This window comes from Delphinapterus leucas, chromosome 13 (assembly GCF_059928025.1).
Source record: "Delphinapterus leucas isolate spDelLeu-1000000601 "Yukka" chromosome 13, BTC_Dleu_Yukka2, whole genome shotgun sequence".
Classification (NCBI taxonomy): domain Eukaryota; kingdom Metazoa; phylum Chordata; class Mammalia; order Artiodactyla; family Monodontidae; genus Delphinapterus; species Delphinapterus leucas.
This window is the reverse complement of record NC_143141.1, coordinates 39,917,093-39,929,378: the sequence shown is the minus strand read 5'-3', so window position 1 is coordinate 39,929,378 and position 12,286 is coordinate 39,917,093. Positions and strand designations below refer to the sequence as shown.

At 53.2% G+C, this 12,286-nt stretch overlaps 1 protein-coding gene and 1 pseudogene across 3 annotated transcripts in view; one reads left to right on the top strand and one right to left on the bottom strand.

Annotated features, from left to right (window-relative positions):
* The window catches only part of LOC149747735 (uncharacterized), a 37,742-nt pseudogene extending 26,456 nt beyond the window's left edge, over window positions 1-11,286 (bottom strand).
* CEP68 (centrosomal protein 68) overlaps window positions 1-12,286 on the top strand; it is a 38,921-nt gene that overhangs the window by 160 nt on the left and 26,475 nt on the right. For all 3 annotated transcript variants that reach the window (XM_089923094.1, XM_089923091.1, XM_089923093.1), the window contains exons 1-2: window positions 1-96; window positions 10,627-12,159. The exon at window positions 1-96 is cut by the window's left edge. In XM_089923094.1, coding sequence (XP_089779220.1) covers window positions 10,627-12,159 — 1,533 coding nt within the window. In that variant the 5' untranslated portion in view covers window positions 1-96. The remainder of the gene's footprint in view (window positions 97-10,626; window positions 12,160-12,286) is intronic.

The following is a 12,286-nucleotide window of genomic DNA, read 5'->3' as shown; positions in this document are numbered from 1 at the left end:
GCGGCGGTGTCCACCTGGGAATCCCGTTTCGGGGCCGCTGCGTGCGGTTGCTTTCGCCCCCGGGTCGGTCCGGGAGTCCGAAGGGTTTGAGGCGCGGTATGTAGCTGTCGGCGTACGGGCGCGGGGTTTGGGGGTCCGCGGCGCAGGGGGCTTTGGCCCGGCCCCCTCTGCCCTGCGTTCTCGGGGTCTGCGGAGGCGGGCCGGGCTGGCCTCTGGGCCTGGTGTCCCCCGCCTGGAAGGGCGCAGAGGCCTCGCGGAGGCGGGGGCGCCTCGTGCCTGAGACTCCATTTTGCAGGCGAAACGGCGGGTGAGGTTAGCGGCCGGGAGTCTAGGCGCGGAGGTGGGAGGCCGGCGTTGGAAAAGCCTGAGCGCCGCGAGGCCGGGCCGCGGGAGCGCGCGTGTCCGCGCATCCTGCGGTCGAAGCAGCTGCGCCGCGGGGCTGCCTCGGCTGCTGGGGACTCACTTTCCCTCGCGGCCTCGCCCTGGGCGGTATCTTGTTTACACTGCGCGCTCGCCGGGCCCAGGTTCCCCGGGAGTTAGGGGCCCGCGCTGCTCCCGTACCTGGTCTACCGCAGAGACCCTCTCTCACCCGCTCAGGATCATTACCACTGTTAAGATGGAGACGAACGATGCCTTCTGGTCACCTTGAATGCAGCAGCCCCGCTGCTGAGGGGAAAAAGCCATTTGTCTCACTTTTTTTGCCTGGAGGGGCCACCCTTTCCAACTGTCATCGCTAGAACGGTTCTCAGCCCAGGGGCACAAGTCCAAAACCTGTTTCAAGGCCTTTTATAATTATTAGGTTGGGTTCGGTGTATTGTTTGTAATAAAAATGAGCGGAAACCTGCTAGTGCCAGAGCAAATTTGAACCTCACTGGGAATTCACTGGAGTGGGTGGGGGAAGGCAGGCACAAAGATAGATGGCATTCATAAATACCCTTACGTTCCTGGACCTAGGGTGTAAAGGGTGTTGTTAATATGCATGACAAAATGTGTTGGGTCAAGGAGTCAACGATACAGGGCTTGGTTAAAAGAGGTAGAGGTCACCCCTTCTCATCCTTGTTCCCTCCACTACCTGGGTCGATCAGTTCTGGGCCACCCGGTACAGAAAAGAGCAAATAATTCAGGGTTTATGTCTTCTGGAAAGCTTTTGCCCTACCCCACAACTAATAATCGCTCCCTCCTTTGCACAGCCGCCTTCCATAGCCTCTGATTTTATACATCACACTGTATTGTGGTTTCCCCAGCCCGTAGCATAGTGCTTGGAGCATAGAAGGCACTCAGTGATTGAAGGAAGCCAAAAGAAAACAAAAAATCAGCAGTGTAACCAAAAGTTGACAAAATAAAAACTTTAATTCCTTTAACTCGGCCCGATTATTCTTACAGGCGAGGGAGACAGTTGAGCTCTGGCTCTCAAGGCAAATCAGACTTTAGCTCCGCCATGTTCCTAACCCTGGACAAGTTATTTAACTTCCGTATGCCTCAGTCTCTATAAAAGTGGGAGTGACAATAGGTCCTACTCCATTATTTCTGAGGTTTAAGTAAAACATTGACATAAAGTGCTTAGCATAGTTCCTGGCACAAAGAAAATGTTCAGTAGCTGTTAGCAGTTGTTAGGATAAAAATAAACGTACTTGAACAGATTCACTAGTGCTCAGTATCTGTATAGTATTTGACCCTTCAGGTTCTGTCTGCCTCTTGGTCCTTATCTGTTCCTTGATTTTAAAAAATCCCTTAAGCCATTCCAGACTTTTCCCCCCACTGGAAGATTACTCGTTTATGCCTTTAGAGTACCTCTACCCAGTGGAGATTGATGGAGTGCCGAATAACAATTTGGCCAAGTAGTATTTGATGCACTCTTCATGCGGTCTGTTACTCAGAATGGTCATGTGAAAGCAGAGGAGGTGGGGGCTGATATGGCTGACAAAAATGTTGGTTCAGTTGGAGGCGGACTTGAAGTGGCTTCTCTCCTTTTAACTTAAATCTGTTCTCTCTTAAAAACTGTCTCCTGTCTTTAAAGTTGTTCACAAAAATTGTGAAAAGTGGAAGAAGTCTTCTGGTAGCTCTCAATCTATTTGCCAGACCTTGAGGTGGCATATACATCCCCTAGGAGGATGTTGCCTCACTTCCAGGTTTTCCTGTACCACTTTCTGGTCACAGGAAACAGGCTAAGTTGTCCATTTCCTTCCAGCTGTAGGTCCCCTTGGCATGTCAGTTTCTCTAAAATTATTTGGAGTCCCCAAAACAGAGACCGTACCTCTTCTCACTTATAGCTGTCTCAGGAGAATTCTGGTCTCTGATTCTGCTTTTAGTGTAGTCACATGAATCTTGAATCCTTTCTAGGGAATACTGTTCTTTCTGAAGATGCCCTTCCAGTTGTGACATTCTATAATTAACCATTAAAAACCTGCCACAAGGTGTGAGCTTTTTCTAGTGTCCTGTTGGAAAGACCTTGAGGACAAGGACCATAAATTTCCTTCTTTTGTGTGCCTTGCATAAGTAGGTGCTTGATGAATGGTTCAGGGCGCTGAAACAGGCTTACTAACCTGGTGGTTCTGAAACATTACTGTGCTTACCAGCCACCTCGAGAGCTTGCTAAAATGCAGATTCTGATCCCAAAGCTCTGGGGTAGTGCCTGAGAATCTGCGTTCCCAACAGGCTCTGAGGTGCTGCATATGCTGCTTTTCCGTGGACTTTGAGTAGAAAGGTACTAACATAAGTATCTACATTTGCTTTTTAGATGTACTGGTAAACAGGCTTTGTTTCCTTCTGGTATTGAGATGAAGTCTTGGATTTAGGAGTTGTTTTTTTTTTTCCTTCTGTTTTTAACAGTTCCTCTATTTTGTTCCAAAAATGATTTGAGGAATCTTTCCAAAATAGTTTCAGTGTAACAAGATTTTTAATAAAAAGTGATTGAGGCAGATAGGGTAAAAGAAAATTAAGAGAAGTCAAAGATAAGTACAAAAGGTGAGTTCCTCGCTGTGCTATACATTTTACTTGGGTGGGACTACTGATTGGGTTCTGAGCTTCCAAGCAGCAAGAGCAAAGAGGAGAATATTTTTTGGAACCAGTTTTGCCAGTACCTATATAAAGTAAAAACAAACTGGCTACTCAGTGAAACAGCTGTTTCTATTACTGAGACCTGAGAATTCTTCTCCAAAGAGAAGTGTTCTGAATAGTATCTCCAGAAAATCAGTAAGATTCTTATCAATCTTCATACAATGTAGCCCAACAGACTCACAGAAAACTGTCAGTACAGTAAAACCAGTGGCCTGTGGAACTGCAGCCATGTGGTCCAGGGCCAGCTTCTTCAGACAGTAGGAATGATTTTTGTTACAGGGCAGCTGTTTTTCGGTCTTGCTCTTTGGTGGGAACAGAGTGTCCAGTTGACTGACATGTTCAGTCCCCATCATCCTCATACTTCGAGCTTTGTTGGATGGCAACGATCTAGTGACTGCTGAGGAGGCCAGAGAGCTTGGGGTTGAGGGGAGGGGTGGCTGGAAGCTCAGTTAAGATCCTCGTAGATGTGACAGTTGCACCTCTTTATAGGTCATCTAAAGACCTCTCATGACAGGTTAGAAGACTGGCCTTTCTGTGAGGTTCTCTGCGGCCCCAGTCAGTCAGCCAGCTATTGAGTGAGAGTGTGAAAGTAGGGGAGAGCAGCCTGGTGGCAGCCTTCCCACCACTTTATTAGAGGGACCCAGTGTGCCTCCTAGGGCCCTGGAGGACTCTTTGTCTCCAAGCAAAAGGTAAGGAAGCTGCCCCAGTTGCGGGGGAGGAAAAGGGCTGCTGGGGCCAAGGATCCTGAAGACGGCGTCGACCTATTGCCAAGCTGTGGGAGACACGTCTACCCCTTCACAGCTTTGAGCCTGTTCTCCCTTTTCGTTTTGCTTGCTTTCACCTGCAAAGGAGGGGGACAGAACACTTGGGGTGACCTGCCCCACAGGGAAAGACAGGGCCAGTGTGGAGGACTGAGGGGCTGCAGGGCTTGTACATCCAAGGAAGGAGCAGGTGGAACGACGGTTGCTCTCCGCCGTCGGCCTCCCAGTCTCAAACCTCCCGCCACAGCGTTCCCGGCACCACCCCCCTTTGAGGCGGGCCTGGCCCTCTTGTGACTGCCCCTTTTGTTGGCCTCCCCCGCGTAAGTCTTTACCTGCTTTCATGCTGCCTCCCATGCCTGGCCTGGCTTCTGCCTTTGAGCTCCTTTCTGCTGTCCATCTAGTTCCCGCAGAAGCCTTCCAGCAACCTGACAGTGCTGGGTCCTCCCCACTGGCCCCCTTTCCTTGTGGGTAGCTTTATGTTCCTAGAGAAAGAGTGGCATTGAGAGCCTCTTTGTCTGCTTCTCTGGCCAGATTCTGCCACTGTGTGTGCACGCTGTGACCACTTACACCTGTGGCCTCCTGCAAAAACAGCACGGAGCTTCAAGACTTTGGACCCTGAACAGGTAGGGCTGGCTCTGTCAGGCAGCACCTGGCCTTCGTGGCCTGTACAGGTGCCGTCTGTGCACTTGGCTACAGAGACAGGCCCTGATCAGAACCCAGCTTCCTGGGCAGAGTTGGTAGTAATCAGATTGTTTGGAAGGGGAGCTTGTGATTTACAGAATCGTGGGGAAAGTCTTTCTGATCAGAGGAGGATTGCTCCCTAAGTCGATCATTTGTACGTTTGACTGGTTTAGTTAAGGGAGGGGCATCACGCCCCCCCCCCCCATACACACGCACACCTCCCTGTCCTCTGTTCTCCATCCTGGACAGGAGCAAGTGGGAGGAAGTCCTGGTAGCTGTGACAGGCCTGCGCGAGGGTGGTGCAGCAGATAGCAGGAAGCGTCAGGAGTCCAGGCTTACCCAGTTAGTGTGACCCCATACTTCTGTAGGGCAAGAGTAAGCCAAGCCTGCATAACTCCTCATTGTATCTGGTAGGTCATACGGTCTCTGCAAGTCGTAGAAACTAATGGAGAATTTTAATACCAAACTCCAGGTGGTCCCTAGAACATCCTGAAGCTTATGTGTCTTGTCGCTTGGTCTGGCCAAGCACAGGGGTGAACTGGTGTGTGCAGACCTTTTTCAGATGGGAGGCTTGAATTCATTGTTCATCGTCTGTGCTCAGAGCTCTCCAGTCACTCTGTCCAATCTCCTGTTGCTTCCCGGTTAGGAAGGAGGTTGACTGAGGCCTCTGCCCACCAAGAAGCTGCTAGCCTCCAGAAACACTGTAAACTGTGTGATCAGAGAGCAGGGAGGACCCACGTAGAGTAGTAGGTTGTTTGAAGCTGCTGACAGCATAGCAAGTTGTCTTCATCTGAGCAGTCCATTGGGTGTTTAGGAAAGGAGTAAGCTGTCTCACTGGAAGGGTTCAAGCAGAATCCCCATCTCCATCCTCACCCTCAGAGGGTTAGAAGGAATGATGATGTGTAAAATCTAGAATCTGTGGAAATGAGGACTGGACTTTCATGCAGTATTACAGATGCCCACCTGACAGATGTAGACAGAGTTGAGCCCTAGAAATCCAAAGCTTATACATTCGCTACGCTGATGTTTTCTTCGACATGATTGATGTATTTCAGCAGTCATTACTTCAAGAAGTTTCCCCTGATTATCTCACTCCGAGTTGATTTCTCTTTTCTTTGTATTCTGTAGTACTTTACATAGAATTTGGAATGGACACTCATGGACTTTTTTTCTTTCACATGAATCTGTCTTAGTTCTCACATAAAACCCTGTGGCGCAGGGAAAATACAGCATGATTTGTTAGGCAGATTAATAAGTAAGATTATGAAGGGACTGCGTATCCAGACTGAGAAAATAACCACCTATAATCTGTCTCTTCAGAAGTACCATTTCCATGAAAATCACTGAATTTCAGACCTTCTTTGCTGGTTGCTGAAGGGCCTCTGGCGACACTGTTAACCTAGTTCAAGTTTGTATGTATACTTGAAAGTTATCTAGAGGTATATCTCCTGCATAGCTTATAATTCTAGCTCACCACTCACCCCCAGAATGAATGGATACCTTCTTTTTTGAATAACGAGATCCAGACAAGACAAATCAAAAATACATCATTAAAACAAAGACAGAGATCATTTGTTTGCACCCCTCTTTTGCCCCAGCATCATCTTATTCCAGTCCTGTCTTATGACCACACGCTTTAGTGGAGGGGGAGGGGACTAGGAGAGTAAAAGGGGTATTAGCCACCCATCATGGCCCAACTCTGGCCATTGAGAGAATTTCTAGGGGTGGAGCAAGAAGTAGAAATTGGAGGCTGCAGGCTAGGTTCAGCTGTCACCCTAATATTTCCAGCTTGTGGGCTCAGCTTATTCCTATAATTGTGAAAACACAGTTTGCCTGAATCGTCTTCATGTGCAGTTCCTTAAATAGCCACTAGGTGAGGATGTGGCTCCATGAAAATCGTTCTCAGCAGGACTTGGTCACTCATCTCTTTGTTCCTGTACCAGTCTCTCCCCTCTTCTACTTTGTGTGTCTGTCTGTTTTGTAACTTGTTCCCCAGTTCATAAAGAGGTTGGGTTGTGGGGTCACACAGGCCTGGATTTGACTCTCTCTGAGGTTTTCCCCTCTGTGAAATGAGGATAGGAGGACCTGCCTTATGCGGGAAACTGGCACTCTCTCAGGCCACTGGTGGGAGTATAAATTGATGCTACCCGGTAGAGGTAGAACATATGCCAGAAGTACACATGCGGGTCCCCTTCGCCTCAGCACTTCTCCTTCTGACTGTTGGTGCTGTGGGTGCGCTAGCACACGAGCAGTGGTGTGTGTACGTGTTTGTTGATCACAGCGTTGTTTGTAGTAGCAAAAGTTTGGATCTAACGTAAATATCCACCAGTAGGGGACCAGTGGAATACGCTGGCGTGCATCCTTACAGTGGAGCACGGTGCTGGGCAGTGGTTAAAAAAGAGAGAGTGCTGTCTGTTTATTGCTAAGGAAGGATCTCCAAGATATTTCATTTAAAAAAAAGAAAGAAAAGCAAGGTTCTGAACAGTGTGTCCTGTAGTTTGCTACTTTCATGTAAAAAGAGGGGGAAGGATGAAATAGATTTTTGTGTTTGTCTGTATATACAATCAAGAGGTGAGAAACACACATGACTTTAATTAGCATATTTACCTGTTTTTGTGGGAGTATGTAGTGGTAAGCATTTTGCTTGATTTATATGAAAAAATAACCTGCTTTTTCTTCCTCTGTTGGACTCCTTCGTTCCTTGCAAGGTGACTTTCTGCACTGATTCCGCCCCTCCCCCCCAAAACACTAGCTGACACTCAGCATGCACTGTGCACAGGCGCTGTCGTCATGCCCTGCATGCCCTGGCTCGTTTTAGGAATGGGGACAGGGCTGGAGGGAGACTTACATGTGCAGTGTATTTTATATTTGAACCACGTGTGACCGGTTCAAGACTGTCATTCTTCTGATTAGTCCCTGCGCACGTGCTGCTGGCGGTGAGAAGGCAATGAGAGTGCGTGTGACGTGTGTTGTGCTCTAGGCTCGCCTCTGATTGCCTGGAGCCTCGCCAGGCAGGCAGGGCAGGACACTCTTGTTTTCCAGGCACACGGTCCACACCAGTGGTGGTTCCCAGTGTGAGGGCCCAGCAGGATGAGCCCGCAGCCCCAGCCCTCCACCCTCTCAGGCTTCCTTGCTGCCACCAGCGCCTCCTCTTGCCGTCACCCGCCTTCTCGTCTCTGAGGAACGGGGCTGTTTCTGGCCAGGTTTTAGCTTTGAGGTTGACCCAGTGCATTCCAGGCGGCCGCCCAAATCCTGGGTGCTTGTGCTTCTCTCGCCTCCGTGTCCAGATCCTCCTGGAGTTCTCTTCCTGCCCGCTTTTTGTCCCACCCCATCCAGCCAGGGCTCCTGGTAGAGCCCCTGCCTGCACACTCAGGCTGGTGGGGGGGTCTCCCTCTGTGGTCCCTGAAGCTCCTGTTGGAACAGTTCTGTTTTCAGATCCAGCTCCCAGATTGTTCCTTCTCTTGCCCCGAGTGCTCACCCTGGTCCCCTGCCCCACCTGCCCGCCGCCTGCCCGCCGCCTGCCCGGTGTGCTTCTCTCTCACTGTCACGTGCATGCACACGGCGTGACCGTTGCTGTTGTTACCAGCCGGATTTCCACGGTTCCCTCAGTCGCCGGTTACCTGTAACCCAGTCAGCAGGAGGAGAGCTGCCTCTCCCTCCGGTCACGGGCCATCTTGGAGCCCCCCAGGCCGGGTGTGGGTGCGAGGCTGCCTCTCGGCCGCCGGGTGTGTTGCGACGACAACTGCTGCAGGCTGGCACAGGGAGGGCCCAGGCCGGGCCCCTTACCCAGCGGGGCTAGGCCAAAGCGACAGGGGCGGAAAGGAGACTTGAGGCAGGACAGACCTTGACTCTAATTGGGGCCTGCACTGAGCCTCCTGGCACCTGCTGCTGGGACTGCTGCCAGCCACACAACAGCAGAGGACACAGTGACGTGCTCCCGTGTCCCCTGTGGAAGGGTCTGGAGCTGAGGAAAAGCCAGACCTCTCTGTTTTCCTTCGAGGAGGGAGCCATCATTTGCTCTTTTGGCCAAAAAAGTGTTTGTCTTAATCATTAAAAGGTAAAAAACAAGGTTTCTTAGCCGTAGATGCAGAAAGCTTCTCTTCTCTCCCCTTCCCATTTTGTAGGGAGCTGAAGCTTCAGCAGAGCCCTGATCTAGGGACATGTCAATGGCCCTGGGAGAAGAAAAGGCAGAGGCAGCCGCGGCCGCAAAGCCCTCGTGCCCTGGGGGGTGGAGCTGCCCGGATCAGGAGCTGGACCCCGCAGGGCCTGCGCGTGGGGAGCAGCCGCCCCACGTGCAAGCCGAGGGGGGCCTGCCTCCCCTGTCAGGGGTGCCCAGGGGCTTCCTGCCCCTGCCTGCCACGGTGGGACTGGCCCTGGCCCCTCGGGAGCCGGCAGTGGGTGGGTCTAAGCCGGCTCTCAGTTCCCTGCTTCCCCCTGCCAGCCTGGGGACTGGAGATTGGCACTCCGTGAGAAGCCAGGTAGGGGCTGAGGCAAGTGGGGCTGTAGCGTCACCTAAAGCTGTCCTGTGAGAGTACCTTCCAGCACTGTCTCAGCATCTGACACGCTTTCCCAGCCCCCGTATGAGGTGGGGAAGTCGGGGAGCTTGGGTGTGATGATTTCTGTTTTACAGGTTCACATGGAGAGTTGGGCCTTGGGGCCAGCAGGGGGCTCTGTCCACAGCATCTCCTGTTCCTCAGGAGTGTGACTGGTGACCTTTTGAGGATCAGGGAAGCTATGGCCAAGACCTGCTGTCCAGAGGGCTAGGCCAGGGGAGCCCTGACAGGGGGAGCCATGTCCTGTTTTTGACTCGGTGATGTGTAGGCTTTACGGGGCCCCTGAGGAGACGTGCGAAAGGAGGGTCCGGGGCTGTGGGCTCCTGAGGGCTCTGAGACTGTATCTCCTTGGGACCCAGGGAACCTGGCGGTACCTTAGAGCCCCTGTGGTGGGCAGCACCATCTCTGGGCAAGGAGAATTTTGGGGGCCTCCCTGATTACAGGGCAGCCTCGCCTAATGGGAGTCACGTGGAGCAGGGAGTCCTGCCTGTGTCTGTGACCTCAGGCAAGTCACCGGATCTTTCAGGCCCTCAGTATAGTTGGGAAGATTATCTGATGGACCTGCCCTTCCCATCTCTACGTCCTGTTGCGTTCTGCTTGCCAAGGCCTTTCACGGGAACGGCTTTGATCTCTTCCACGGCACTGTGGCATTGAGTTCGACATGCTGCCCCCAGAGCCCCATCCTGTGAGGAGGTGCTGAGCTGACTGGGAGAAAACAGGCTAGGCCCACCTGCCTGGGGGCTAGGGGCGGTGCCAGGCTCGGGTACCTGAGTCAGATTCAGTGAGGCCGGCAGCACGTGAGCCAACACAGAAATGGGCTGTTTCCTGAGTGCGAGTCTGGTGCTGTTATAACTCTGTTTGTTGAGCTCTCACCCTGTGCTTTTCACCCTTGAGCTCATTTAATCCACATGTCCTGAGGAAGCGGTCCTGTCACTACCCCCATTTTACAGGTGAGAGAAGTGAGGCTCAAAGTCGTACATCTGCAAGCTGGCAGCTAGGGGCTGGCCTCAGGTCTGTCTGGTTCCAAAGCCCATGCCCTTAACCTCTGTGCTGTCCTGCCCGCCTTGGGGGCAGCCTCTTCATCGAGCATGTTAAAAACTTGAAGTGAAGAGGCTGAAGTGAATGACTCATTTTGCCACACGTCACCGCTGGGTGTGAGCTGAGCCAGGTGGGCTGCCTGACTGCCAGGTTTGGATGTGAGTCAGCGACAGAATGGTTGAGGTTCTGCCTGCCCAGGACACGCTTCTCAAAGGTTAGGCAGTGTGTTCCAGCTTCAGCACGACAGAGCTATTTGAGTTCTGCTCACTCACGAACTAGGCATCTGCGGAGGAAGAACTTTGGAAAGGACGGGGGTTAGGATCAGTTCGGGGCAGGCAGTCTGCTCCCCGGAACAGGCTGCGTCTCCAGTCACCAGCAGCACACTCTGTCTGATTCTTGCACCAGGTAGCAGGCTCTTCCTTTCAAGACCTTTCCTCAGTATCATCTGGGTCCCCAGAGAAAAGTGCCAACTTGTCATTGAGGAAAGAAATTTGGCGTGCTTATTTTCACCTTTTCCTTCCCTCCTGTCACTGCAGATGGAGGAGACTAGGCTTTCTGCCTCAGAGGAGCTACCTCAGACTCACACCGTTCCCAGAACCGCTGCCCTTTGCTCAGGACATGATGCTGACACTGAAGATGACCCGTCCCCAGTGGAGTCGCCACAGGCGCTAGACCACAGCCCACAGTCTCACGTCTCAGGGTTCCCGTTCCCGTCAGGGTGGAGGTCCGCGGTGAGCCCAGGTGCCACTGCGCCTCAGTCTTCCAGCTGCAGCGTCTGTGCCTCATCCCCGGGCAGCAGCCTCCAGGGTCACCAGGAAAAGGTGGAGCCTCAGAGTTGCTCCCTTGCCAAGGTCTCCTCCTCCCTGGAGCTGGCTGTCCCGCCGTCGGCCCCCTCGGTGGTGGGGCTGGGGCCTCGGCTCCAGTGGTCGCCCCAGCCAGTGTCCTCAGGGGGCGATGCTCCCGGGCTGGGCAGGAGGCGCCTCTCCTTCCAGGCCGAGTACTGGGCCTGCGTGCTGCCGGATTCCCTGCCTCCCTCCCCTGACCGCCACTCCCCACTCTGGAGCCCGAATAAAGAGTATGAAGACCTGCTGGACTATACTTACCCCCTCAGGCCCGGGCCTCAGCTCCCAAAACACCTTGACAGCCACGTGCTGGCTGAGCCCGTCCTGCAGGACTCAGGCATAGACCTGGATAGCTTCTCCGTCTCCCCAGCAAGCACCCTGAAGTCACCCACTAATGTCTCGCACAGTTGCCCACCAGCAGAGGCCGCTGCCCTGCCGTTCTCAGGGCCCAGAGAGCCGCCGATCCTTAAGCGGTGGCCCTCTGGAGTACCCCAGAAGCAGGGCAGTGTGGGGTTGGCATCTTGTAGCCCCATTGCCTCTACCCCCAGAGCCCCAGGCAGTAGGGACACTCCTTGGGAGAGCAGAGAGCCAGCCCTGAGGGGCATGAAGCACTGGCCACCTGTGGGCAAGCACCTTGAGCTGGGCTCTCTCCACCTGAGAACACGGGACAGAGGGTGGCCCTCACCCAGGCTGGAAAGGGAGAAGGGGGCCAGCCAGGGTATCGAGCGCTTCGCCTGCACGGAGTCTGGATGGAAACCACAAGAGGAGGCAGAAAGTGATGACGAGTATCTGGCCCTGCCCTCTCGACTGACGCAGGTTTCTAGCTTGGTTTCGTATCTGGGTTGCATTCCCACCTTGGTCCCCCTGCCCACTGATGCTGCCGAAGGGCAGAGATCCCTGGATGTGTCAGACAGTGATGGGCCAGCTTCCCTCCCGTCAGACTCCAGCCAAAGCCAGCTTCCCTCTGGGGCTGCCCTCAGAGGGTCCCGAAGCCCTGAGGACCACAACCACCGTTTGCTATGCTCCTTCGTCCGCGCAAGGGGCTCAGCGGGAGAGGGCAGTCTGCTGAGCAGCCAGGCCCTGGGGGCCTCCTCTGGACCACTGAGAACACACGCCTCCGTGCCGGCGATGTTGGACCAGCGGGCATCCTCGGATCCAGATGCCGAAGGGCAGCCTCCCAGGAAAGGAGGAGAGCAGGGAAAAGAGTCGCTCGTGCAGTGTGTGAAGGTAAACTCAGCATTTCAGAGGAGTCTTTCTTCTTCCCCCAGTCCACTAGCCTCATAATAAAACCTAGTGACACTGAGTACTTATGCACCAGGCACGGTATTGCACCTTCTCCTGTCTAACCCTCATG